At 51.6% G+C, this 26678-nt stretch overlaps 2 protein-coding genes across 6 annotated transcripts in view; both read left to right on the top strand.

Annotated features, from left to right (window-relative positions):
- Positions 1–7780, top strand: part of STX16 (syntaxin 16) — a 34828-nt gene extending 27048 nt beyond the window's left edge. For 2 of the 5 annotated variants that reach the window (XM_066235005.1, XM_066234998.1), the window contains 2 exons: positions 6180–6294; positions 6434–6514. In XM_066235005.1, coding sequence (XP_066091102.1) covers positions 6180–6287 — 108 coding nt within the window. In that variant the 3' untranslated portion in view covers positions 6288–6294; positions 6434–6514. Of the gene's footprint in view, positions 1–6179; positions 6295–6433; positions 6617–7674 lie in introns of those variants that run through there. The other 3 variants (XM_066235001.1, XM_066234999.1, XM_066235003.1) reach the window with 3 other exon arrangements.
- An 826-nt stretch (positions 7781–8606) lies between these two features.
- Positions 8607–24925, top strand: NPEPL1 (aminopeptidase like 1). Its single transcript, XM_066235589.1, has 12 exons — positions 8607–8975; positions 9528–9713; positions 10206–10376; positions 13253–13342; positions 13838–13919; positions 15630–15772; positions 20744–20821; positions 21755–21855; positions 22495–22618; positions 22917–23093; positions 23605–23715; positions 24220–24925. Exons 1-12 carry the CDS (start codon positions 8826–8828, stop codon positions 24376–24378), a joined length of 1572 nt encoding a protein of 523 aa, XP_066091686.1. The 5' UTR covers positions 8607–8825; the 3' UTR covers positions 24379–24925.
- The last annotated feature ends 1753 nt before the right edge of the window (positions 24926–26678 follow it).

Raw genomic sequence — 26678 nt, 5'->3', positions numbered from 1 at the left:
AGTCATTAGTTTGTGTAGGGAGGACAGGACAGCAGTTTAGTGGGGTTGATTCATTGATGAACTATCCGGTTCCCATTTCTTCTAAGACTTAGGGAGACTTGGTTCATTTGATATTAGTGATGTTTTGAAACTTAGCCCGGTGTATACATGAAAATGTGGGCCTCTAATAGTCCGTTTCTGTGTATTAGCCCTTAAAAACTAATTTTCCTCTCTCCAAATTTCCTTGACCACCAAGATGCCATCCCTTATCTTGTTGCCTGATATTTTTGTTTAGTTTTGTTTCAAAATTGAGAGAAAACGGCCCCCTTTCAAATGATGGGAATTAGAGTGAATCAGGGAGGGCTCTGGGTGCCGTGCAGAGGGACTTCAGTTCATCAGAAAGGGGCTCAGATTTAGGACTTCATGCAGTGGGCGGCAGCTTTGTGCCCTGTGCATCCTGTCCTCAACTCCATGCCGCCCTTGACATCATTCTACCAGTCTACGACCACATCTTCTTACAACACAAAGGGACATTCTACAGAGACAAATAGCAGAGACTTGTGCACAATTATCTGGCCCATTGAGGTAAAAGAAAATAATCATTTGTTCAATCGTCCTCATGAGCTCTCTGGACTGTCCTGAATGCTCAGGGTAATTGCGTGGACCTCCACTTGAGCTCTGTCATCTCGTTAAAATGGACCATTTCAAGAAGACTCAGTTCAACATAGTGTACATTTTTAAACCAAGCTTAGTTCGAGCAGACGAAGGGGTTTAGCATTTCCTGCTTGTCGACTATTATTCTAGAATTGCTTTTAGCTAATCATCCAAATTCTACCATTAGCATCACCATTTCTCTCGTTTCATAAAAGGATGTCATATTGGAGGCTAAAGGGCTCTGGTTTGCAACATTTGTTCTCGTTCTCAGAGGATGAGCTGAGGGAATCAGTTGTTGTTTTAACATGGTGTTCTGACTCAGGAGACTAATAGACCTCCATTTTCATCAACCTCCCACCCCCACCCCCAAATCTACCCCTTTTCCAGAGGGGGAAACGGAGGCCCACGAGTGGCAGAGATTACACAGCTAGTAGAACCCCAGGCTGGAACAAGAATCTTCCCTCTCTCATTTCCAGACCAGTACTGCTTTTGCCATTTTAATTGTTCATTTCTTTGCATAAAATTAAATGACCTTCTTCAAGAAAGATTTAATGGTCAAGATGTGATTTGGTAAAAGCTTCCTCAAGGATTTTTTTCCGGTTATAAAGATGAGACCCAACTGAGGCTAAGAGAGATTTGCAAACAGCGGTGTGTCATTATCCCTAGCTCAGTTTTTCATGTAATTGGTGTGAAGAGATTGCTGCCGATGACTAAGCCTGCCACTGAACGGAAAGGAATGATTCTCTTATGACGTGACTCGCTGTGCCTCTGTGGGCATCTGTGGTTATTTAAAAAAGGTATATGTATGCGTAAAACGCCTACCAAGATGGATCATTGTCATTTTAACGTAAATAACAAAAAAGATAGTCTCGAGCAAAACTGATTTAACTGTTGCCTGGGAATGCAGCATTTCTTTCCCACACTGTATGATGGCTAGAAATTGATTTTTTTAAATCCAATTAAGCCTCAAGGTTGGTTATCCATTTAAAAGGTCGTCCGAGTTAAACAATGACAGTACCTTCAGTCCGTGCTCATAATTAAATGCGCACAGACTTGGGCACCTCTGTCATGTTTCGCGCAGGCACGTGTCACATGTTGTGCGCCGCAGGGGTAGTGGAGGTCCCCGGCAATGGCGTGGGCACGCCAGCAGATCGCGAACCCTGACTCAGTAAGTCCCCACACTGGCTGCTGTCCCTGTCCCTCCATCCCCTCCAGTCTCCACAGTGCACACTGGAGAGCAATAGTTCTGGCAGACACCTGTTCCCCGTGCACACCTCCCATCCTCTTTCCTGTGGCCCCAAGAGTATTAGGGCATGGAAATTAGCCTCTCATTTAAAGGGGGAAGAGGGAGGGAACTCCTGGTGTAGGCACTGGGTTTCAGGTGCTGCCAAATTCATAATGTAACAGGTCATGGTTTAAAAAGAGCACATTTACCGTGTTCCCAGCATGGTAAGAAAAAGACTTCAAAATGTCTTTTTATGGTTCTCCTAGGTAATGTGTAAGTATTGCCAAATTTATGAAGAATTTAGAAGAAGCACATACCTCGCTGGAATGCGCTTTTTACTCTGTTATAACGGGTTATAATGTCCCTCAAGTTTTATAAATCATGGAGAAGGGATAAGCGATCTTATTTCCAGTCTAGCATTTTAACCTGCATTGTAACATAAGTAAGGTTGCCCTATTTCAGTACTTTTTATCTGTAACTGAACCAGACCCAAATGTGGAACCTTCCAGATTTAGTGAGGAAAAAAATAATAAATTTCTTTTTTCATGGCCCTTAAAAAAAAATCACAATTCTGGTTCATTTTTTGGTCCCCTACCCTTTCCTCACACTGCTCAGCTGCCAAAACCCTTTTACTTTTTAAGAGATCCGCATTTAGATACTACAGATAGAGGTGTTGCTTGATACGAGGGTGTTTCTGGGAAAAATGTGACTCAGGTTTTTGAAGATTGAATCATTTTCAATGCACTAGAGAAATAGACCGCATAAAAGGATCTTGTAAGTGAAGGCTTTCTAAAGAAAAGACTTCTCCATCAAAATACACATTTGCCCTTCATCTTGCTTTTCTATACATCTCCGTGTTCATGGGCTGAGTTTGTTTCAAGGAATGTGGAACCATTTGGCCTGTTAATTATTTCTCTCTTCCTTCCTGCAGCCCCCTCAGCCCCAGGCTCCAGGTCTTCAATATGCCCTTGAAAACTTTTGCAACTACAAAAATAATATTGCCGGTGTTCAGAAGTAAATAGGAATTCAGTTCCCGAGACACGAGGGTTATTGCTACCTGACACTGTGCCCTTCGTAGGACAATAATTTAGGCTGCTAGAATGGCAAGGGACCTCTAGGAGTGACTAGTTCAGCCCCTCATTTTATCGAGTAGTCCTAAAAACTGGTGTTGGAAGGAATGCTTTTTGCCATTAAGAAATGGTTTCCCCAGTACATTTTTATTGACAGTTTTTCTCAATGCGCTGATAGCAGAAGGTAAAAACACTGTGCTTTAGAGGATGGCATTACAAATTGTGCTTTTTAAGCAAAGTACAAAAGATTGCATGAAGTATGCTATCTTTTGTGCCAGATGCATGAATATATATGATCTTGTATTTTCATAAAAAAGAAAAGAAAAACACCAGAAAGATAAACCAAAAGACATAAAAATGTTTCCCTGTGGAAGGATGAGTGGAAAGGGGTGGGAGGCCCAGGAGGCTCCTTTGAGCATTCCTTTTTACAATTTTCCACCATAGAAAGGTTACATGTATTCCAAAAATGGAAATGTAAAAGAAAACAGTAAAACCCTCATGTTGGATGCAGAGCGAAACACAGGAATTAGATGTATACTGGATAGACCACACAAAAACCAGTACATTTTTGATGTATCAGTGGCATACATTCTATGAACAGAAAAAGAAAGAAATCTTGAAATTTAGTAGGTTTGTTGACAGGAGGGGAGGCTCTTTGGTGAGTGTCATAGGAAAGAACGAGTGAATACCCCTAGAACGGCGATGGGGAACCAAAGTTCTCACTGTAGGATGTGGAGACACAGACACGGGGTGGCAGCAGGCAAGGAAGAGGTCAGCAGTGTGAGGTTTGAGTTGGAGGGATTGGTGTGACCTTGTGAGGTTAAGAAAACAAATCTTACTCTTGTCCTCTGAAAGGATCAGAAACAATGACATGAGAGCTGTGAGCATACCTCACATGCAGATCTGAGTTTCCAAACACCCACTCCCCCAACTCACAAGACTTGTAGCAGGGAAGGAACAAAGTGAGTCTAGAGACTATCTCACTGTTCCAGAAAGAGAAGAACTCAGAAACGGTCATGAACATGTGACAAAGACAGGAGCCAGTCAGATAGGGCTCACTGGCCTCCATGGGGCCACTGGGAGCAGTGATACTGAAAGATACGAGCACAGGTACATAAGGGGGCAAGACAGCTTCCAGGGTGTGCAGCCGTCACCGTCGCACGGGGCCCCGGTTTTGGTTTAGTGCTCTGCTGTTGCCATCTTGAAATTCTTTTTGGAAAAACAGGATCGCTTTTGCACTAAAGCTCCACACATTATGTAGCCGGTTCTGGGGAGAGGGGAGGCAAGGAGGTCTGTAGTAACTAATTCCACCAAGTGCTATGTGTGGAAGGGACGAGACAGTGAGAAAGTCACTACACTGCAGCCAATGCCTGATTCAGGTAGAGGCCATCATTGGATACAAAAGCCACTGGGGGACAGGCCACCGGGAAACAGAACATCCTGATAGCCTCAGAGTGTCAAACCACGCATTATAAAGAGGAAACTGATTTTAATTCTGTTAATTATGAAGGGGGATTTTCCTCATTACTGCATAAACCATTATATGTTGACGTTAACCAAGTAACCAGCCTTGGCCAGTAACAGGAGGTGCATACATAGATGACTACATAGATTACGTGGCTTCTGATGGGTTACATGAGAAACACAATGTGTATTGTTGCCAAAAACGTTTATCCCGAATCTAATCATAAGGAAACAGGCGAGTCCAGACTGGGGGACTTCGAGGAGACATGTCATTGTCGGGAAGACAAAGGCAGGGGACTGTTCTGGATTAAAGGGGGAAGTAAAGATAACTTGACAATCAAGCCTGATCCTTATTTGGATTCTGATTTTAAGAGAAAAGCCATGAAGGACATTTTGGGGACAATTAAAGAAATTCCATTGTGGACTGTATATTAGATAATAGTATTGCTTCAATGACGAATTTCCATGGATGTGATCATTATGTTACTGTGACTGGGGGGGGGGCAGGGAGAGACACTGAGGTATTTAGGCTTAAGTGTATGCAACTAACTTTAAATGAATACATATATGAAAGGGTATAGTTTTTACTGGGTTTTCAACTTCTCCATAAGTTAATGCATTTTTCAAAAAAAAGTTTCTAGAGAAATGTGATTTTCATGGTGATGAGTTAATTTTTCAGTCCTTTGGGGAACACTGGAGGCAAATGTCCAGGTGGCATGTCTGACAATGTTTACATAGTACCGAGACACTCCGCGATGCCCAGGCACTGAGGGCATGGGGGGGGAGGCAGCGCTCTGGGAAGTCTTGCGAGTGTTGCCCTCTTTGTGGGATGGAGACTCCCTTCTAGGCCACCTGCTCCAGGACGGTGCTGGGGAGGAAGGTGTTTGGAGCTGAGTCTTCCTTCACTCCCTCCCATTGGAAGGGAGCAGCAGGTCATTCTCAAAAAGGCATGAGCCCTACCTTTACTGCATGTTGGTCCTGACAGAGGCACTTCCTTGGCTTTTAGTACCCACAAAGTCAAGTCCAAACTCCTTGCTTCGGTGTACACTGCACACTTGCATAATGCACAGCCACTCGAGCTTCTTAAAGTTCTGGAATGGAGCATGCCCTTTAGTACTTTGGGCCCTTGCTGAACAATTTCCTTGTCAGGAATCAGCCTGCCTGTCATATGACTCACCCTCAAGACCCAGCTCTAATTCCTCCTCCAAACTCAGCTCCCAGACTGGATTTCTGGGTTTTATTGCTGTCTTTGCTTCCCACCCTTGTGTGTGTACACACACACGCACACACACACACACACACCCCATTGTATTCCCAAAGCCTAACCCAGCCTCAAGCTCTTCAGAATTGATATTCAGTATTGCTCTCTTTGCTTCCCACCCTTGTGTGTGTGTACACACACACACACACACACACACCCCATTGTATTCCCAAAGCCTAACCCAACCTCAAGCTCTTCAGAATTGATATTCAATAAATATATATTAAATGAATGAATGAAAACACCAGAATAATAAAAACAGGTGCTCTGAGCAGGGGGGAAGAGCAGTATTTCCTTCTCATATAAGGTGTGATGGAATCTGGGAGTGTCATGGCAACAGGTTGAGTCTAAGCTGGCATTAGGGGATTTGATGCAGTGAAGTCCAGCATGCAGTGAACACATAAGCAGACAGCTTAGACCCTCAGTGCCATCTCTCATGATGTGATTTCAGAAATATGTCTAGAATGTAGACTGTACACCAGAAACGCCTAATAAGTCCTCGGAACTTTATTCTGATTTCTTCCAGAAGTTTTTAGTCCTTTCCTCAACTCCTAAATTCAGTCTGAACACCCGGTTGAGTTTGAAAGGAGTCTCAAGTCTCCAAACGCATATGTTACTTCTTGGATTGCATTAAAGTTCTGGTAAGTTGTTTTACATTTTCCTTTCTTAGAGAAAATTTACTAGAGGTGAGTTTTTCATCGATGGTGAAATCTATACTAATCTGTGGATTAACAGCTTCCTAAAAATTTATATGCACAAAGTGTTGCTTGTCTTCCTTAGTTTGAAGTCTGTAAAGTGCAGTGAAAAGTACCCTTTCCTGGATCATATTTGTATCCGCCACAGGCTGCATCTTGAGGAAACTGTCAGGCATTGGAAATGGAATAATTCCTTAAGGTTCTGTTTAGTTTGGAGTTCTTGGATTCAGAGGTGGCTTAAAACCAGAGTCGGTAATATCTGCCTCTAACAAGCATGTACTGTTTTCTCTTGCTTTGTATGGAATGAGTGTTCAATAAATGTGGTTAAACTGACTCATCTTGTTCATCCTGTCTTGGGGCCATCTGAAAGGAAAGAACCTCCAAGATCATCTCGCCACCGACAGTTTCTTTCCCCCTCACTCCCTGGACACACAATGCCTGGATCTGGCTCTCTAAAACACTTCTTGGTTCCTCCCACAGTTTGCAAAAGTCGATGGAGTGAGTCAGACTACCCAGCTCCCCCCACCCTCCCATTCTTCCCGTTCTCTGTTCTTACACTGGCCTCAGAGCCCTGTGGACACTCAGGGTCTGCATTTCTTGCCAGGCCTCTCCCTACCTGGACGCCTCCCCCTGTCTAGTTAGCCTGTGCTAGTCCTGTTTCATCCCTCAGGCACAGCTTACCTCCCTCATCTTCTAGGATGATTCCCCGCTGCCTGGGCCCCTGCTAGAACGCCCCGTGCTTGTCGGGAATGTGTTTGCAAACAGAAGAAAAGAGTGATAGATCTTCATACATGCTCTTCGTACCCTTTACAAATGTGTGAAAACATTCAGCCGCTGTAAAATCTTTTGAAGAAAATAAGATCCAATTAGCACCGACTTTTATGTTGGGAAAGCTGAGTGTTTCGAAGGAATTCATTGCACTCGTTCAACAACTCTGTTTTGAGCACCTGCTCTGTGCCAGGCGCTGGAGAAGAAAGCAGGCAAAAAGACCTGCCTGCAGAATGCTGAAGCTCAGTAGTCTAGTGGGATGTTTCCAAGGAGCAAGGCTCAGAGCTGCAGAAGAGACAGGGAGGGAGTGGCAGGGATGGTGAGTGTGGCTTGTGGCTGGGTTGCAAGTCAGGGAGAGGTCCTGAAAGCCTCAGGTGCCACACTAGGAAGTTGGCCTTGCTATTTTAAAGGTTGATCATGAAGAGGAAACTCAGTAAGAGGAGTGGTGCTTGGAAGTAGCTGGAGGTAACAGAAAGGGGTGCCGAGCAAGGCCCTTAAATATCAAACCATGGGCAGAATAGGGTAACACTTTTATTCTTAAATGACTCTTGGGTACAGCTTCCACAACTGGGCCGTCAATCCCTGAACCTTGTATCTGAGCCACAACAGGAGCTTCACCAGAGTCACACCTGCCATCCACCAGATGTCCCCAACACCCTCCAGCTGCTCCCCCCTCTTCCATGGCAGGTGACTTAGGTGAGGTCTTATACCACCCACTGACTCCTCCTTTCTCCCATCCCATCCTCTCACCCTAAGCTGTGTGGAAGGCTGCAGTTTGCCTAGACTGTTGCCAGATTACTGTTCTTACAAAGAGGTGGGTTGGGGGACAGTCCCCCGCTCAACAAAGCAATGCCTGAATTTATAATTGGCTACCCCAGAAACAGCAACCTGGGTGGAAGCCCACAGCCCTGACAGCCCTGTCACATCCAGGACAGTGCCTGGCGAATAGCAAGGGTCTGAGCAATGTTGAGGAACCCATTAAGTAAGGAGGAAGAGGCTTGACATTGCCCAGCATGCCAGGCAGCAGGATCTTACACAACTTGAAACTGGCATAGGTCCAAAAGTCGCTGTGCCAATCCAAACCCGAGTCACAGGCTGGTGCAGTAATGGCAGGCCTGCCAGTGTGAGGTCTCCCAGGACCACCACTGGGTGCTCAGAGACCCCTGGGGGCCGGTCTTACTGTGGGGCTGGGCCTGCTTAGGGCTCGTGTACACCCTGGACAAGTGGAAACTGCTGGAGTGGGCTTGAGGTTGGGCCTAAGTCTGCTCAGGACCATTGGGGGAAGGTCAAGGCCACCGGGGTCTTCTGGGCTGCCCGCTGGGGCTGCTGGCCAGGGCCCTTTGCCAGAGGGCTGTCTGGAGAGCTGTGCTTCCTCTTTTTGAGGGCAGGACCTACTTGGGGGCCTGCCCGGGTTTGGGGCCTGCTAGGGTAGTGGAGGCCTGTGGGTCTGGGGCCTGCCCAGAGCGCAGGGCGGTGAGTCTAGGGCCTGTACCGAGTTCGGGGCCTGTTCCGCGCGCCCTGCCGGCCCTGCCCTCCGCCCCTCGCGCCCCCTCGCGCCCCGGGCGGGCCCTGCACGTCTCGCGAGCAGCCCGGAGCGGTGGGGGAGGCGGGGCCGGGCAGGGCCGGGGCGGTGCCGAGGCCGGGCCGGAACGGGAGCCCGAGTGGAGCGGGCGCGGCGGCGGCCGGGCCAGGGGTGCGGGCCGGCGAAGATGGCGAATGTGGGGCTGCAGTTCCAGGCGAGCGCCGGGGACGCTGACCCTCAGAGCCGGCCGCTGCTGTTCCTGGGCCAGCTGCACCACCTGCACCGCGTGCCCTGGAACCACGTCCGCGGGAAGCTGCAGCCCCGGGTCACCGAGGAGGTGAGCGGGCCGCCCCGCCGCCATGCGCCGCCCCGCCGGCCAGCGGAGGACGGGCGGGGTCGGGCGGCGGGGAGGCGCAGAGGCCCCGCCCGGCCCGCGCCCAAGCCCCCCGCCCGCCCGCTGCCGCCGTAGGGGCGCGCGCAGGGCCAGGCTGGCCTCCAGGCCCGGACCGCCGCCTCAACTCGAGCAACCCGCGCCGGGCCGCCTCGAAGGAACCGCCTCCTTCCAGACCCCCGTGGTGGTGCTCACTTGTCCCCACTTTCAGTGGCATCTGGCTGGGTCCCCCCAACGCCAGTTTCCTGCGTTCCAAGCAAAGCAGCCCCCAAACTGGCCTTTTAAATCCCCACACTGCTTAGCCCCACAAGGCTGCAATTGTGCCAGCAGACACACACACTGAGCTGTACTGAGATAACACAGATCTCAATTACGGATGGCGGGAGCCTGGGGATCCCTGCACAAGTGCCAGTTAGCAGTGCAAGTGCCCCCGCTCATGTGGGGGTCACCTGGCGTGCGGACTGTTTTAAGTCTGGTATCTCTTTGTCTCACATCCAGCTTTGGCAGGCTGCTCTAAGCACGCTCAACCCCAACCCCACGGACAGCTGTCCCCTGTACCTGAACTATGCCACCGTGGCCGCCCTGCCCTCCCGGGTGAGCCGGCACAACAGTCCCTCCGCCGCGCACTTCGTCACTAGACTTGTGCGGACCTGCCTGCCGCCAGGAACTCATCGGTGCATTGTGGTGAGTGCTTCTGAGCGAGGTGGGCTCCTACTAGCCGGGAGCAGGCGTCCCCAGCTCTGCCCAGGGACTGAGGAGCACTCTGGCCCACAGTACCTCAGATGCTAACACAACCCCGACATTGTAACCCCTGCTTTTCAGACAGGGTAACTGAGGTCAGAGAGAGGAAACCATTTCTCCCACATCAGTTTTGTAGGCAAATCTGAACTCAGACCCAGACAGGCGTCTACTGTTGGTCCCTCCATATCCAGCTTTTCTGTCTTGGAAGGCTGTAGGAGGTATCAGATCACTGAGGTTTTCTTTCTCAGGTAGCGAGACCATGGCTTGGAGGAAGGCCCAGGGGTGATGGCTTGATTAGGGCGCCTGTGTCCAAACAATATGTATAGTGGCCTCTGATCCACCTGTGAGCCCCTGTACTGCCTGATTGCAGCTCTCTGGGTGGCCCTGTGCCCTGTCCCACCTTCTACTCATCAGGGTTCTTCTCTCTATATGCAGATGGTCTGTGAGCGGTCAGATGTCTTCGCTTCTGCCTGTGCCCTGGCCCGAGCCTTCCCGCTGTTCACCCACCGGTCCGGTGCTTCACGGCGCACGGAGAAGAAGACAGTCACAGTGGAGTTTTTCCTGGTGGGACAAGACAACGGGCCAGTGGAAGTGTCCACTTTGCAAGTTGGTGTCAGAAGGTGTCCCTGAGCAGCTGGGACGGGTGTCTGGGGAGTGCTCTTTGTTCTTGGGGGAGGCGGGAGGGCTGCTGTAATTCCTGAGAGGGCCCCAGACACCTTCCTTCCCCTGCGGGCGGTCTTTGTTTTCAGGGTGCTGTTCTGTTCAGCCGGTGTTTACTGAGCACCTAAGCAATGCCAGGCACTGCTAACCTGTGCATGTATATGTCACGTTCCCCTTTGTGGCGCACTTTTACATATGTTATCTCACTGGATCCTCAGAATAATCGTTTCTGGACAAGGCTGGAAGTGATTGCCAACTCAGAAGTCCTTGTATGGGCTGAATGTGAGGCTCCTGCCCCTGTGGTTTGAGCATCCCAGATCCTACCACCGTGCTCTCGCCTCCCTCACCTCTAGTCTCCGCACCAGCAGCCAGACCCAGGCTGTCCTTTCTCCTGTCTCACCCTTCTGTCTTGGGAAAGTTGTCATTGTCACCTCCAAAGCTCCTGGAGGGCAAGGAGCCGTTCTGATGCATGATTTTCCCAGCACATGGCCCAACTGTCGCTGCCTCAGGGTGCCCCCACTCACACTTCCCGCTCTCCAGGACCACACTAGCAGTCCCTTCACTGGTCCTGCTGCCTCCAGGTCCCTCCCTCCAGGTCCCTTTCCCCACTGCCTTACAAAGACAAAGCTAGCCACGTGGTCACCCCTGTCTTCTGAGTGCTTGTCAGGTTCAAGGCCCTGCTCTGAGTGCAGGTGTGTGCCCACAGATCAGCCCCCTGAGTTCTCACAGTGGTCCTATGAGGTGGGTCTTATTATTACTCCCATTACAGAGTTGAGCAAACTGAAGCTCAGAGACATGAAATGACTTTCTGGGACCATGCCAGACTCAGGTTTTAACTGGGACCGCCATCTGTCTTGAATCATGAGCACAGGAGGTTCTGACCCCTCCCCCCCATGTGGCCTTTTTCTTCACTATAGGGACCTCTTCGGCCCCCATCCAGATCCTGGTCCTCTCCAGGCCCTTGTGCCTTCTCACACCCTCCTCCTGTAGTATTGAATGGAATGATGTGTGTGGTCTCTGCTGGACTTGAGTCCCTTGGATATCTTTGGATTCTGGGTCTAGTGTGGAGCTTGGCACACAGCAGGCACTCACATAGCATAGACAGAATGAATGAATGATCCTGCTTTTGTGGTGAGAAAAACTAAAGCATAACAGGGTGCAAGCTCTTCCCCAAGGCCGCATGGCTCTGCAGAGGTGCCAGGGCCCTCTGTCAACAGAGGTGAGCCTCCTCTGGTTCCTCACACATGTTCTCAAACTCGCACCAGCTGCGTGGGGGCCTTGTCCTCCTTTGAGACAAGTTTCAGGGCATTGACGCACTTCCCAGACAGCGGCAACGGGCTGCGTCAGAGATGAGCAGTGGATCTCTGTGATGCCCACAGGTGGGGGCCCTCGCACTCCTGGGGGACCCCACGGCCACATCTCATATCTGAGCTGTCAGGTCCTGCGTCTCTGCCTTTGAGGCTTTGGGATTTAATTAACTTGGGCAGGCAGAGCTCTCATAGCAATTGGACAGGGCCTGTGAGGGGGCGGGACTGGCATTATCAACCCGAAGTCTGCCCTCCCTGACATCATGGGGCCAGAAAAGGATTTTCTCTTTTCGTATCACTGTCTAAAGCTTGGGGGTGGGAGTGAGGGAATTGAGTAGGGCAGAGGAAGATGAAAAGGCAGAAAACTTCCAGGTCACAGCTAAAGCAAAAGTGAGATGAAAGTTCCTGGCAGAAAGGCCAAGGGGAGCCGGCTTCTGGGACGAGTCCGCGGGGCTGCGTGTGCCCAGTCTGAAGTGTCTGTGGGGGCTGGTGTCAGGTTCTCCCTCCCTTCTGGGTACTGGGTGAAGGGTGGGCTGCCCAAGGCAGATCTGCCTGTTCTTCCCTTCCTCCTGTGCCCAGAGAAAAATGGCATCAGGTGACCAGGAAAACAAGGGTGGGTGACATACTCACAAGGGGCTCATATCAGAAAAATGCCCACTGGAGGGCCAGCGTGCCAGAGGCTCAGGCGGTAGAGTGCTTATCCTCCTTTGGGAGGATCCAGAGAGGCTTCTGGAGGGTGTGGCCTTTGAGAGGTGCCTCATAGAATGGCTGGGGTCTTCACGAGAAGAGAAAGGAGGGTCAGCTCAGGCCACCATAAAAAAATATCATAGACCCGGCCGCTGACCCAACATTTACTTCTCGTAGTTCTGGAGGCTGGAAGTCTGAGATCAGGGTCGGTTCTGGTGACGGCTTCTTCCTTATTGTGTCCTTCTAGGACAGAGAGAGAGTGTGTGTTCTGGTCTCTTCTTCTTGTAGGGACACTAATCCCATCACAGAGCCTCGTCTTTGTGACCTCCCAAAGACCTCCTAATACTATCCCAGTGGGGGTTGGGGGGCTCAGACATGTCTGTAATAGAGGACAGCACCTCCACCTGCGAGAGGGTGTGGGGATTGGCAGAGGCCACAGGTAGGAATGCCCAGGGCACATTCGGGCCAAGTACCAGGTCACCTGAGCCAGGAGGAGGGGAGGAGCAGGAAATGAGTCTCGGAAAGGAAGATGGGCCCTGTTTATGCCAGGTGTCGTGATGGCAGGTGCAAGGGTCACTGTAATTCTGGAAGTGGTACAAACTTTCCGTGGATTACTTGGTGGGGATCAGGAATTGGGGAGGGAAAGCAGGCGGCCTGATTCTTGCTCCCCTTTTACCTGCCCCTTGCTGTCCCGTCAGCAGCCCTGCAACCTCTCCCAGGCGACGTATTCCTCTGAGGCCTTTCGGTCCCCAGGGGAATGGATGAGGAGGGATAGCCCCATTCTACTTTGTCCCAGGGCCCCCATGAGAGCCTGTGGTTTTTTCCTAGTGCTTAACCAACGCCACGGATGGTGTACGGCTGGCAGCCCGCATTGTGGACACACCCTGCAATGAGATGAACACGGATACTTTCCTCGAGGTGCGTGGCCCTGGAGGTCATGCCAAGGGGTGGGACCAGGATGGGACAGATGTCAGTAGATCCCAGGGAGGGTCCGAGGAAAGCTGGGGGCCAGAGGGGGACGGGGTTCACAGTCTCTGCACTTTGTTTGGGCAAGCCTGGGGCTGCTGCACTTTGTTGGGCAAGCCTGGGGCTGCTGCAGTCCTGCTGTCCACCCCGCTCCAAGGGGCCAGCAGCCTCGACTGAGGGCGGAGTGGGGACAGAGCCTCCTCGAAGGCCCCTCTGCAGGACTCCAGCCATGAGCTGCAGGAAATTGCAGAGTTTAGAGGGTGAGCCTTCTCTCCTGGGTTTAATCACACTCAAAGCAAGAGAGTCAGAGCCGCTGGCTTCCAAGCCTGGTTCCTCCCCCGCTCTGCAGCCATCAGCGCGTCCTTTGGCCCAGAGCCTTGGCCTCGCCTTGAGTTAAGCTGTTTTCACGTGTCTTTGTGGTGTTGTTTTTTCCACGAACACATCCAGGAGATTAAGAAAGTTGGAAAAGAGCTGGGGATTGCCCCAACCATCATCCGGGACGAGGAGCTGAAGACAAGAGGATTTGGAGGTGATTGGGAACTGGTCCTGGCCGGTATGGCCTCAGGGAGTGGTCCAGGGCACCTTGGCTGGCAGAGTGGCGAGGGCCTACAGTGTGTTGTCGCAAGCTACACCCTGAAAGAAACTGGCCTGTGTCCAGTTGCCAGACCAGACCCTGGGAAGCAGAACATCTCCCTGGGAGAAAGGAGGCAGCGATTCAGATTCCAATTCAGGTTCTGGAAGCCGTAGGATCCAAGTCCTCCCCTGCTCCCATTCCAGCCTTGTCACGTGTTGCTGTCCTGGTCCCTGAGCCAATGCAGCAGGCCTTTCTGTTCCTCGAATACACAGTCACGTCCACACCAGGGTCTGTGCTCTGGCTTTCTCGATCCGGAACAGGCTCCCCCAAGGGCCCCTCAGGGCAGGGCTGCCAGATGCCGTACACTTGGCTCAAAGCCACCCCCTCAGCCTTTCCTGATTACCAGGCCCATCGCCCCTGACTCCCCAGGCACTGGAGGTGCAGTGATGGCCAGGACATGGGGCTTTCAGACTGGCTGGGGGACCGTCACTGTATTTGTTAGTCTATGGCCACAGAACAAGTTACCCCAGAAAAATAGCAGCTGAAATAGCAGGGATATACATTCATGACCTCAACTCTTTGGGTGGGGAATAGGGCCCAGGGTCTCTCCTAGGCTGCCGTCAAGGTGTGGACCGGGTCTGCTGTCATTCTGAAAGTTTGACTGGGGCTGGGGCTGTACACCCAGCGAGGCTTGTTCGTGGCTCCGCCAGCAGGCCTCAGGTGCTCACGGGCTGTTCCTTGTTGCGCGGGCCTCTCCTTGAGTGGCTCATAGCACGGTAGCTGCTTCTCTCAGGGCACGGTCTCAGACTCAGAGTGGGAAAGGTAAGGCAAGCAAGATGTAGGCGAGGTCTCTTTTTGTAACTTAATCTTGGAGGTGATATCTCATCATCTCTGCTGTATCGAGAAGAAGTGAGACACAAGGTCCTGCCAGTAGTTAGGGAGAGAGATCATGAATGCCCTGGGGTGGGGGGCATTGGAGGCCATCTTAGAGGTATCTGCCTCAGACAAACCAATTAATTCCAAGTGGAGGAAGAGGCCACCCTTATCAGGGAAAGTTCACAGAGGAGACATCCTTTGCAGCGGGCTTTGCAGGATGGATCGGAGTCTGTCAGGCAACCATTACTGGCTCTTGTTGCAGTTGCTGTGATTATTCAGTTCAGTGATTGGGGGACCTGAGGCATGGACTCTGCCCACAGCAGGCCACGATTTTCTCGAGAAGATGGGACGTAAATTGAACAGTGAAGCAGTGGTTGGAGTGAACTTGGACAGGGTAGTGCAGTTCCGAGTGCACGGAGGGTTCAGGGAAGGGCTTGCAAGCGTGGGCTGGGCGACCTTGAAGCATTGTCCAAAAACCATTTCATTCCGCAGTCCTGTTCATTTCTTCCTGGGAGTGATACGATATTTTTTTCTCAGTGGGTTTTCTTGCCTAACAATGCTTCGCATAGAATTCAGTGTGTAGTCTAGAGCTTTGGAACTAATTTGCATTCCTCATCCCCTGCTGGCCAGGGGGCAGGAAGGGGGCCAGGGAGCTCGGCTTGGACCACATAGTTTTCTAGGAGAAATACCCCAAAGCCGGAGGCTATTTCCAATGGGAGAGCTGGTGTTTCTGAGGGGCTGCTGGGACTCCTCTGCTCATTTCACCCTGAGCCTAACCTGTGCTTGTAGGAATCTATGGCGTTGGCAAAGCTGCCCTCCACCCTCCAGCTCTGGCCGTCCTCAGCCACACCCCGGATGGAGCTACCCAGACCATTGCTTGGGTGGGCAAAGGGATCGTCTATGACACCGGGGGCCTCAGCATCAAAGGGAAGGTGAGCCGCTGGGGCTGGCGCTTGGGTGGCCCCAGGGTGTGGGAGACCTAGGTGGGCTTGTGACGCTCAGGTGTTGGAGGAATGTGGTCCGGGTTCTGGCAGGGAGTTGGGCATGCCTGTGGGGAGCCAGGTTCAGGAGTCCGTGGGCCCGACTCCCCTTCTGAGAAGGATACAATTACATGCCTACACTTCAAACAGCGTTCTGGAAACAAAAACTCTGGATAGGATCCAGAAAAAGCTGCAGAAATGATTAGAGGGTGGGAAAGCAGAACCCGGGGAGGCAGCGCTCAAGGAGTTAGGTGTCTCTGGGTGGAGATAAGAAGGGCCCTGGGTAATGCCCTCTGTCTCCATGACTGTCCCAGGTTTCCAGGGACAGAATGCTCAGGGTAGTCCACACAGACTGCTCCGAAAGCAGACGTCCCAGGGAAAGCCAAGGAGATTTGGACCCAGGGCCAAGCCACCAAGGAGTGTGGCTATGAGGCTAAAGTCTCAGTAGTCGCTCCTCTGGGTGGTCTTTGAAGTCCTCCATCTCAGGAGGATGGGTACTTAAGGATTGTCAGTTGGTGCCCATGCCCATCTGTCTCTGAGAGGCCTGCCCTCCTCCATATCCAGCATGGCCAGGTTCTGCTGGGCACAGGAACTCTGAAGGCACCAGGAACAGAAGCAGCCAGACACCTTCATCTGTTCACTCTACACACTGTGCACCAGGCCCGGGCTGGGCTGTAAGGGACGAAGGCTGAGGGCACACTTGAAAGATCAGACATGTGAAACTTATGCCTCAGGAAATCTGAAAGGAAGAGAACCTACCACCTCCAAGAGAAACTTTAGAAGGGAGAAGACAAGCTGAGCTTATTTGGAACAGACACTGAAAACTGGCTGCCCGCATGGCTCACAGATGTGTTCTGTTGGCCCAAATGAAGTTTTAAAATTTGAATCAGTTACCAACTTTTAAAAACAGGAAGAATTCTTCCAAAAGACTGGATTTCTAGCCGTTTGTAAACTCAGACCTGTCAGTGCTTGTCCTGCGTTCCTACCTGGTGGCATTCTGCTGGAGCTTAGCAGTGGCTGCCCCTATGGATATAGCCTATATCCTGCGTTTTGCCACAGACCCCACCACTCCCTATTGCCTCTCTGACACTGAGCTCCACTGTCAGTAGGGTAAGCATTGTGCTGCTATATTTTGCACTTCTAGCCTGTCTAGTGTATTTGGTGCCTACAGTGGATGAGTTGTTTTTTTTTTGGGGGGGGGTGTTTGTGTTGTTTTTTTTTAACATTTTACTTCTCCAAGCAACAAAATTATTTTCAGGACTAATCAGGGAATGAAACTAATTATAATAAAGGTTTAAAAAAACAAATACCAATAGTGAATTAACTGACAGTGAATTCTCTTTATTCAATTCCAAACATATTTTCATGCCAATAAAACACTTAAATATTACAGTACAAATGAAGAAAACAGTAACGTATTAACACTTTTAAACAGCATTAATGTGATTTTTAATAGAAAGAACTTACGCCTCCATGTTGGCTGTGGTAATGGATATTAGCCTCACAGTTCTGTTCACTCTCTTCCTGTATGCAGATTTGTCAATGACTTTTTATCAAAATTGATGTTCACCTCTTTATATTCACTAGATAGAGGTACCAGATTTGCCTGTTTGTCTTCACTCATTTCATGGCCGATAAAAACACTATTCATTTTAATTCTGAGGCATTTCTATGACAAGAAGCAACCAATACCCAAATACTCAGGAAAAGTCTTCAGCATAAAAATTGCTTAGTAGAGAATGCTGAAAGTTCCATGTCCCAAGAAACGACAGACATTATGATACTGTCTATGTGTTCAGTTCTTTGAGATTGATTCTAGCAGCTCTCACACGTCTGGAGGAGAAATTTTTGAAACACTACTCCAGGTGTTCACACAGATTGAGAGAGCGAAGAGACCTGAGCTCACAGCCCCCCGGGGTTTATTTGGAGTTCACTGTTGGAAGGCAGGAACATGTGACATCGCAGGCACCATGGACATCGTGACACTGAAGCCAGCCTGCACCACACTGCCTGTCGGGAACCGTCTCCAGAATGGAGGCACGTTGCTGAGGCCGTGCATGTTGGGCCAGCTCTGAAACTGGCAGTTATTACCATCCATTAGAATAATGTTTCTAAAAGATAAGTAATTAAAATAGGCAATTTGAAGCTTTTATTTATATGATTAGGACTTACTTCAACCAACAACAGGTTTTTTCGGGAGGAATAATGTACCACTGATGACAACAGGCAAACTGACTTTTAGTTGGTTTATTACCGCTTGTAAATTCTCCCCAGAGGATGAGCCCCTCCAGCTCCCCTGGTGGTAGCGAGCCCCTCCCTCCCACCCTCGCTGTTGCTCTTGCTCCAAAGCTAGCGAAGTGCAGGCGGGCAGAATTGTGGGCTTGTGTCTCTGGGGATCGAGGCTTGTTTTGGATGTTGGCTTGTTGGAGGGTCAGAGTGAAAAGCCGAGCTTCCTGGGAATTAGTCATTTTGCTGCTGGCACCAGCTCTCAGTTTAACAGGAACAGCCACAGCTCCGTTTCCAAAGATTTCAAAGACAAATCAAGATCAGTGTGAACTAACAGATGTCAACTATGTTAGTCTCAGGACCCCTACACTCTTAAAAAATCCAAAGAGGTTTTGTGTATAAGAGTGATGTCGGTTCTAGAAACTAAAACAGGGAAATTTTAAAGATATATATATTAGTTCATTTAAAAATAACAATATAAACCCATTGGTGACCTGCATGTTAGTGTAAATGATATAATTTTGTGAAAATAACTATATTTGCCAAAGTGAAAAAAATAAACAAGAAGAGTGGCATAGTTTTACATTTTTTGCAAATTTTTTTAGTGCCTGTCTTAACAGAAGACAGCTGTGATCACAGAGCTGCTTTTGCATTTAGTATATTGCGATATGTTGTTTCAGGTAAAATGTAAAAACAAAATCTGGCCTCACCCACTTTGTGTTTGGAAAAGAAGGTATTTTAGCACACTTTGCAGAACTGAGGACATTTTTTGCTAGTACATCAAAACTCGACAGGTGGTAGCTCCTGAGAGGTTAGTTCTAATGTGGAACCTAAAACCATCAATGTCAGTGAACTTTTATGCTGTTGCATGAAAATTGTCTGGTTAGCTTGAACCTTGAATGCATGATTTTGTAAGACCATGCATGGGTCATTTGGAAGATACTGTTTACAGAATTATGCAAAACTCCTAAAGGTTGATGCATTTTATTGTATCATATATTTTTTAAAATTGCATTTGTTAATATCACCACCCATCTCATTTTAAAAGTCATTGAGTATTCGGAAGCCGGAGGCAAATACCAGCTTTCCAAAATGCTGATTTTTGTTGCTCCAAGCTCACATTTTACCATTAGCAACAGATAACAATGGAGCTGTTTTCCTGGAAGTGAGCGGTACACCCCGTTCACGTTTGAGGAAATATCTGCCAGATGCCTAAGTCTGAATAACCATCGTGTGCCAGCCGTTCTCTCAGGTCAGGAGGGCGCTGGTGAGAACAGAAGCGGAGGCAGTCAGAGCTCGCTGTGCCTCTGCTCTAACCAACCCTCCCTCCATTGTTGGAGATCCATTGTGCTTTGCAAGTACCTTCCATTCCACATTGAGAGCGATTGTACTCAACGGTTGAAATTTTTTTAAGTTAATGACTTGACTGCTTCAGCAAAGAAACGCAAATGATACTGGCAGTGCTTCTCTTTCCCGGAGGGCTGGAAACGAGGCCAGGTACCCCCTGCGCTCAGTGCCGCCCCTCGGCCCCTGCTGTACCTGCAGCCAGCCCTCTTGGCACTTGGGGTCCATAGGTGCAAGTGTCAGTCCAGTGTAACAAGGGAATGCCACCCTAGTGTCACTGTGGGAATTGTCTCTTTTATAAAAGTGGGGGCGTGAGGGACTGGGCGCCACGCAGCGTCCCCGGCGAGTAGACCTGCCACTGCAGTTTGGCATTTGCCCACGGCCGGGAGGCGCTCCAGTGACAGCAGCATCATGCCAGTGACTATCTCGAGCTGTTTTCTGTGGGCCATTTTGCAAATGGTTTGATTCCAGAGCTGAGGCCCTGTTTTTTTCGTTTAAACAATCCTGTGCTTTCTCGCAGTTTAGGTCAAAAGAGACAGCTTAATTTCAGTAGCGCTAGCTGGGTCATTTTCACTCGATTTAATTGTAAAAGCAGCTCAGTTTATATCTAAAAATACTTTCCATTAAACCTCAAGGCTCATATTATCTGATAAAGGTTCAAAACATCACTGGGTACATTTCAAACCTGAATCCTTACATGTGATGACCTACTGTTAATTTAAAATATGAACTTGTCAATTAGTGTTGGGAGCCTATTAAATGTAAAAATATGTAACCACTCTCCATAGGTTTACAGAAAACCACATTTACCTCTGTGGCAGGAGGGCATTTCTGTTTCTAGCGGCCTCTCTTTACATTGGTCTACCCAGGAGATGCCAGTTGATGGTGGGCACATGGTGGGGTGCAGGTGTCCTCACCATTGGGGTGGGATTGTGATGTGACAGTGACATTTGGGAAGAGTTCACATTAACCCAAGCAGATCATTCAAGACAGTGATGTGGAGAAGCAGAGACCTAAGAAGAAAAGTGTCAACGAGGCCAGATAGTGACAGCTTCCAATGGCCATGCAAGGAAGCAGGGCTTGTTTCCCAGGCAGCTGGGTAACGGGGTCACAGCCCAGGCCGTGGCAGCTGTGTCTGTGTAGCAGCCTGGCCACGGTGAACGCAGCAGTTGTGGAAGTCCCACTCTTTTCCAGTGGGAGTTTTCTGGGTTCTCTTCTCTAGGTCCTGCAGGTCTGGGGAGCCCCTCTGGGGCCCTGGTGCACCTAGGCAGGGGGGGACGGGGCAAGGGGGGCGCTGTCGCTGACCAGTCAGCATGCACTCAGCCCTCTCTCACCCATTTGTGCTATCCCTAGACCACCATGCCAGGGATGAAGAGAGACTGCGGGGGAGCTGCAGCCATCCTGGGGGCCTTCAGAGCTGCCATCAAGCAGGTTAGTGGGGTCAGCCTTTCTCAGCATGCCCTCTGTAGCCTTTCCGGTCCTTCCTGCGAGGTCTGCACCTATCAAACACCAAAGGCTCTAAAACTGGGAGGGAGCAAGGACTCTAGGGCAGCCCCTCCCCAGCTGTGATTACTTGGGGTGGGGAGGTGAGGTTGGCTGATGACCTTTAGAACCCAAAGTCCCAGTGCCATTAAAAAGTATTGATTCAACAAAGGTGTAGTGTACACTGACCACCATGGGGTTGACTTACCTCCTTAATGTAGCTCCTTAGGCTGCTTCTAAGAGGCTCAGTCCTTCCTGTCGTTAAATACAAGGCCTCCTCTATCCGTAGGGCCTACCTGTTTGGTGTGGTTCCCGAGGGTAAACTTAAAGTGAGAACAACAGGTCTTGGCAGAGTTTCTAATTCAGGTTAGTCAGGAGCCCAGCTTATTTCCTGAGAGAGGAATAGAAATCCCAGGAGGAAGGGGGCTTGGTCCCATATGGAACAGGGGCATCCTGATTGCTTTGGGGCTTTTGACAGGGCAGAGGGGCCAGCACCTCCACAGCCAGGCCCGGAGCGAGGCTGGCTCTTGTTTCTGCACTGTTTGTCCTCATTCAAAATGGGCCTTCCTGGGGTGTCTCTCAAGCAGAGCCATAAGCCTCAGGTGGTCTGTTAGCCCTGCAGGGGGGTGTGGAGGAAGGAGCACTCTCTTGTCCCCTTGCTGGCGGGAGACTAACAGGGTACAGTACAGCCAGCATTTGATGAGTGACTCACCATGTTCAGCTCTATGGGTCTGGCCTGGGGGACAGCACCCAACTTCTGCCGCCTGCCCCTGCCCTCCAGTGCCCTGCTGCCTCCATAGATGAGCTTCTCAGAAGGATGGGGGGAAGGGGGGTCTGAGCACCAACAGCCTGTAACTAGAGCTTCTGCCCACATTCCTCCAGGGTTTCAAGGACAACCTGCACGCGGTGTTCTGCTTGGCCGAGAACTCAGTGGGGCCAAATGCAACGAGGCCCGACGACATCCACCTGCTGTACTCAGGAAAGTAAGGCCACTCCTCTGCTCACTGCATGTCAGCCTGGCTTCCTCTGGGCATGCTATCCCCCTCTGTCCCAGGCCAGGCTGGTTCTTGTAAGCCAGGCCTGGCTGGGGGGCAGATTTCACCCTGCTTACTCCAGCCAGGGGCAAATCCTGTTGGAGGATGCCCTATGACAGGCTATAGGAGACCTCAGGCTGTTTGCTTCCAGGGGTGCCTAGGAGGGGGACTAGGGCATCTGGCTCAGGAGCTTGGGATCCACCTGCTTTAGTGGGATGAACCCTTCCCCACACATACACTCAGGTGCCTATCCCCAGGGTGACCACGAAAAGCACGTCCTCCTCTAAATTTACCCAGGGCCAGGAGCTGTGTAAAGGCCACCTGGACGACCCTGTTCTCCCACCTTACAGATGAGGCACAGGAGCTGGGTGGCTCGCCTCGGCTTCTAGCTGGAGAGGGACAGGATGGGATCGATCTGATGACCTTTGCTTGTGACCCTGGCACTGCGGGACTGTAGGGGACAGTGGTGGCCCTTTTCCCCAGGAGGAGAATTACAAAGTCTCTAGATGGGGTCACCCCAGTTCCAAAGGGACTCACTCCCAACGCCCGAGGGAGTACCACCATGACTGGGGTCTCTATCTCCCCCAGGACTGTGGAAATCAACAATACGGATGCCGAGGGCAGGCTGGTGCTGGCAGACGGCGTGTCTTACGCCTGCAAGGACCTGGCAGCCGACATCATCCTGGACATGGCCACTCTGACCGGAGCTCAGGTGGGAGCCTAAGCCCCCCTGGACTCCAGGAGGGAGGGGCTGCTGTCACTTCAACCTCATAACCTGGGGAGGGGACCATGGAGCTTGTCCATGGTACCAAGGGAGGGTGGGAAGCCAAGCCCATGGGCTGAGGCCTGCAGGCCAGGATAGGACAGGAAGCCTTCCTCCTCTGTATCTCTGCCTCTCACCACCTCTCTTAGGGCTTCTTCGTTTCTTCTGTGCTCTCTGTTGCCTTATGTTTCCCTCTCTGGGGGGCTCTGTTCACTTCTCCCTGGTCTCCCATGGGGCCATCATCCAGGGAATCGCCACGGGCAAGTACCACGCAGCCGTGCTCACTAACAGCGCCGAGTGGGAGGCAGCCTGTGTGAAGTCTGGGAGGAAGTGCGGGGACCTGGTGCACCCACTCGTCTACTGCCCCGAGCTGCACTTCAGCGAGTTCACCTCGGCCGTGGCCGACATGAAGAACTCCATGGCGGTAGGTTTGGAGCTGCGCCTGAGCTAGGTGGAGCGGGGCAGCAGAGCCCTGCCCTCAGGGAGTCAGCATGACCCTGAGAAACAGCAACATATAGATGAGGGTCCCCACCATGATGCCCGAGACCCGTGCTAGGGGCGGGCATCCAAAGCAGGGATGCGTCACTCACTGGGCATCCACGTGGGTACGGCTTTCCTCCCCGTCTAGGGTCTATCTGTTGTACCCCCCCCATCAGTCCCTTCACTGGCTGACCCCTTGCCCTGGGGCGAAGGCAAGGCCCTTGGGGTCCCGGGTTCCTCTCAGCCCCCCCCCTGCACTGAACCCTTCTGCAGGCCCCTTCTTTCAGACACCAGGAAAGGCGGTGACTGAGGGTGGCGGGGCAGGTCCAGAGGGCATGGGGGTATTCATAGTGGTCCAAGCAGAAGCAGCCCTCCAGGCACTCCTGGTGAAGTCGCTCGCCCACACTTCCATTGCTAGAAGGAGAAGGGTCACGTCTGTCCTTCTGGCCCCCCAGGACCGGGACAACAGCCCTAGCTCCTGTGCTGGCCTTTTCATTGCCTCACACATCGGCTTTGACTGGCCCGGGGTCTGGGTCCACCTGGACATCGCCGCACCTGTGCACGCTGTGAGTGCAGGGCCCCGGTGGGAGGCCTCTCTCTGCATTAGGATACTTCCTTGGCTGGCTTGCCAGCCTGCTTCTCCATATGTCCCCTCTCCACTGACCAGGCTCCTGCCGGCTCATACAGCTAGAGCCCCTCTCTGGCTCCAGAGCTATAGGATGAGCTCATTGGAAACATTCTATGATGAGGGTCACACTGCTCATGGCCCAGCCTCCCGGCTAGCTGTGCCCCCCCCCCATCTCTGGTCTCTTCAGCCCTGGGAACAGAGTGGCTGCTGTGCGTAGTACTTCTCTAGCCAGCCCATCTTTGGTAAGAGACCCAGGGCCCTGGGTCTCACCCTTTTGCACCCTGATGAGACCAGGTTAGAGCACCTGACCTGAGTGTGGCAGGACAGCAGAAGGGGGTCTACAGGGAAAGTTGAGGGCCTGGAGCCCCCCACCACAGAGGTGGGCTTGCTGAGTGAGTCTGGCTCAATAGGCGGAGGGTTTCCACCTGCCTTTTGCCCACAGGGTGAACGCGCCACGGGCTTCGGAGTGGCCCTCCTCCTGGCACTCTTTGGGCGAGCCTCTGAGGACCCTCTGCTGAACCTGGTGTCCCCACTCGGCTGCGAGGCAGACGTTCAGGACGGGGACACGGAGAGAGACTCCAAAAGGCGCAGGCTTGTGTGAGGCCGGCGGCCCTCTCCTCACTTTGCACTCATTAATTTTAAGCAATTGGAAGATTATACCTTAAGATGGGCTTTGGTTTGTTTTTGTTTATAGTTGTCATGGTGATGGAAATGACTCCTTATGTCTTAGAAGACAGCTTAGGGGTTATTGGGACCCTAGGGGAGGGGCGGGAAGCATTGGGGCTGTTTCTGTTCCAGTTGCTACCGGCCTCCCTCCAGCTTCTGCAAATTGTGCTCCCTCCTGGGGACTCCACTTGACCTTGGACCCCAGGAGGAATAGATGGCTCTAGCGCCTTTGGGCTGGTGGCCTCCTGCATCCACTTGGTGCCCAAGATGGGTGCCCATGGCCCTGTTTCCAGCCCCTGGCCCTGCACATGGCACTCAGAGCCCAAGCCTGTGCTCCAGTCACTGTCCCAAGCAGCCCACCCCTTTGACAGGATAGAGGTGACTTGCTTCAGGGACTCAATTTTATAGAGTGAGAGGAGTTTCTGCTCTGGCCCCTCAGATTCACTGGTGGTTGAATTAAATATGGCTGTACCACATCACAACTCTGCCTCTGTCTCACTCTTTCTCCTGCCCTATTTTAGAAACCCACCCGAGGCTTGCTCTTGGGCCTGAGGCTTCGGCCTGCTGTCACCTTCTCCCAAACGAGCATCAGGCTTTGAGAGCCCAGTTGTGCAGGGAAGGCTGTCCCAGCCCCGCAGCACCTCATGAGGCCAGGTGTGTGCAGGGTCAGGTATGTTTTCTTGGCAGTGAAGGCGCGACCCTAGGGCTGAAGGGCAAGGCCTGGCCAGGCCTCAGGGCACTTCCCACCTGGGCCCAGGTGAGGCAGGTGAGGCGAGCCCCAGGGTACTTGGAAGCCAGTTTCTCCCAAATCCGGGTGAGAGTGCAGGCAGGGCCTCTGTCCCCTCTTGTGCTATGTCCCAGCAGACACCTGGGCCCAGAGGAGATCAGGAACTTAGGCCCCAAGTGGCACAGAGGCAGCTGCTCATACTTCCTCTGCTGGAAATAGAGAGGTGAGAACATGACTGGGGACACATGTCCCCAGGCTGTGCCCATTGACTACCTCATCCATACCCGTGTCCCATAATTTTAAGTCCCTTTCCCAGCTTTGGAAATCGAGGTGACTTTGGGCTTGATCCTAAATAAATATTTATTAACTGCCTGTTGTGTGCACAGCCTTGGTTCAGCTGGAAAAGGCAAGCAGCGGCTTTGAGACCAGGGTCCTGTCTGGGAAAACTGGGGCCGGACACATTAAGTAACAATAATAGTGGTCACAAGGTGATCGGTGGGCAGCAGGCTCTGTGAGTCCAGGGGAGGCACGGCTGGGGCGGCCGGAAAGGCCAAGAGCCTTCGTGGGCCATTAGCTTGCTTAATGGCCTTGCAGTAAGCAGCTCTCACCAGCTTCCCTCTGAGATGCCCCGAAGGAGACAGAGGCCAGTGAGGTGTTCTGCTTCCTTCTCTAGGCAGCTAGCACTATTCACTCCCCCCGGATAGTGGGGCTGCAAGGTGCAGGGTCAAGGAGCAGGAGACAAACTGAGTCTCCTTTGTGTGGCACAAAGGCGGCCTTAGGATCAGGGACCCAGCTAGGAACCAGCTGCAGGCTCAGAGCCTGGCCTGCATGCTCAGCATCAAGAGAACTGCAGGTACGATGGGGGGGGGGGGTGTGCTATGAGCCAAAGGCCTTGCTCTCCCCATGGCTAAAGGGCTTCAGGACAAGATGGCTGCTTCCTCTGGCCCCACTGGAGCCCCAACAACTGAGGAGGCAGCCTGTGGCAAGGGGCAGGTGGGCACTGGTGGGTTTACTTGATCATGGTTTCTGGCGAGTGATACAGGAAGATGAGTTTGGCAAAAAGCTACTGCTCCTGTGAGCTGCAGCTACCCCAGCTCGCGAACCAGGAAGCTGTCCGTGTGGAGCCTGAGCACGCGGGCCACACTGGGCAGCTCGCTGTACAGGATAGAGCGGGTGATGCCGAGGAGGTGCTCCTGGATGAACTTGGCCACAACTGTCACCACCGATACCTAGAGCCCCACGTAACTGGGGAGGCACCCTGTCCCAGTAGAGGAGGCCACAGCCCTGAACTCAGGCAGGTGGGAGAGAGGAGCAAATGCTGGTCATCACAGCCTGCACAACTTCCTGTGGGTGGGTCTCGGATCCCAGTATCCACCTGCATTGGAGCGGAGCACTTTACCCAGCAGACAGGAACGAGGGATGAGAGAAGAAATGTCTCTTTCGGGAAGGGGGTACCAAGGCTGGAAAGAGTTCTTGGCTTCCTGCTGGCGCTAATGGGCTTGCACAGT

Source organism: Saccopteryx bilineata, chromosome 6 (genome assembly GCF_036850765.1).
Source record: "Saccopteryx bilineata isolate mSacBil1 chromosome 6, mSacBil1_pri_phased_curated, whole genome shotgun sequence".
NCBI classification, from domain to species: Eukaryota; Metazoa; Chordata; class Mammalia; order Chiroptera; family Emballonuridae; genus Saccopteryx; species Saccopteryx bilineata.
This window is presented reverse-complemented; position numbering and strand designations above follow the sequence as displayed.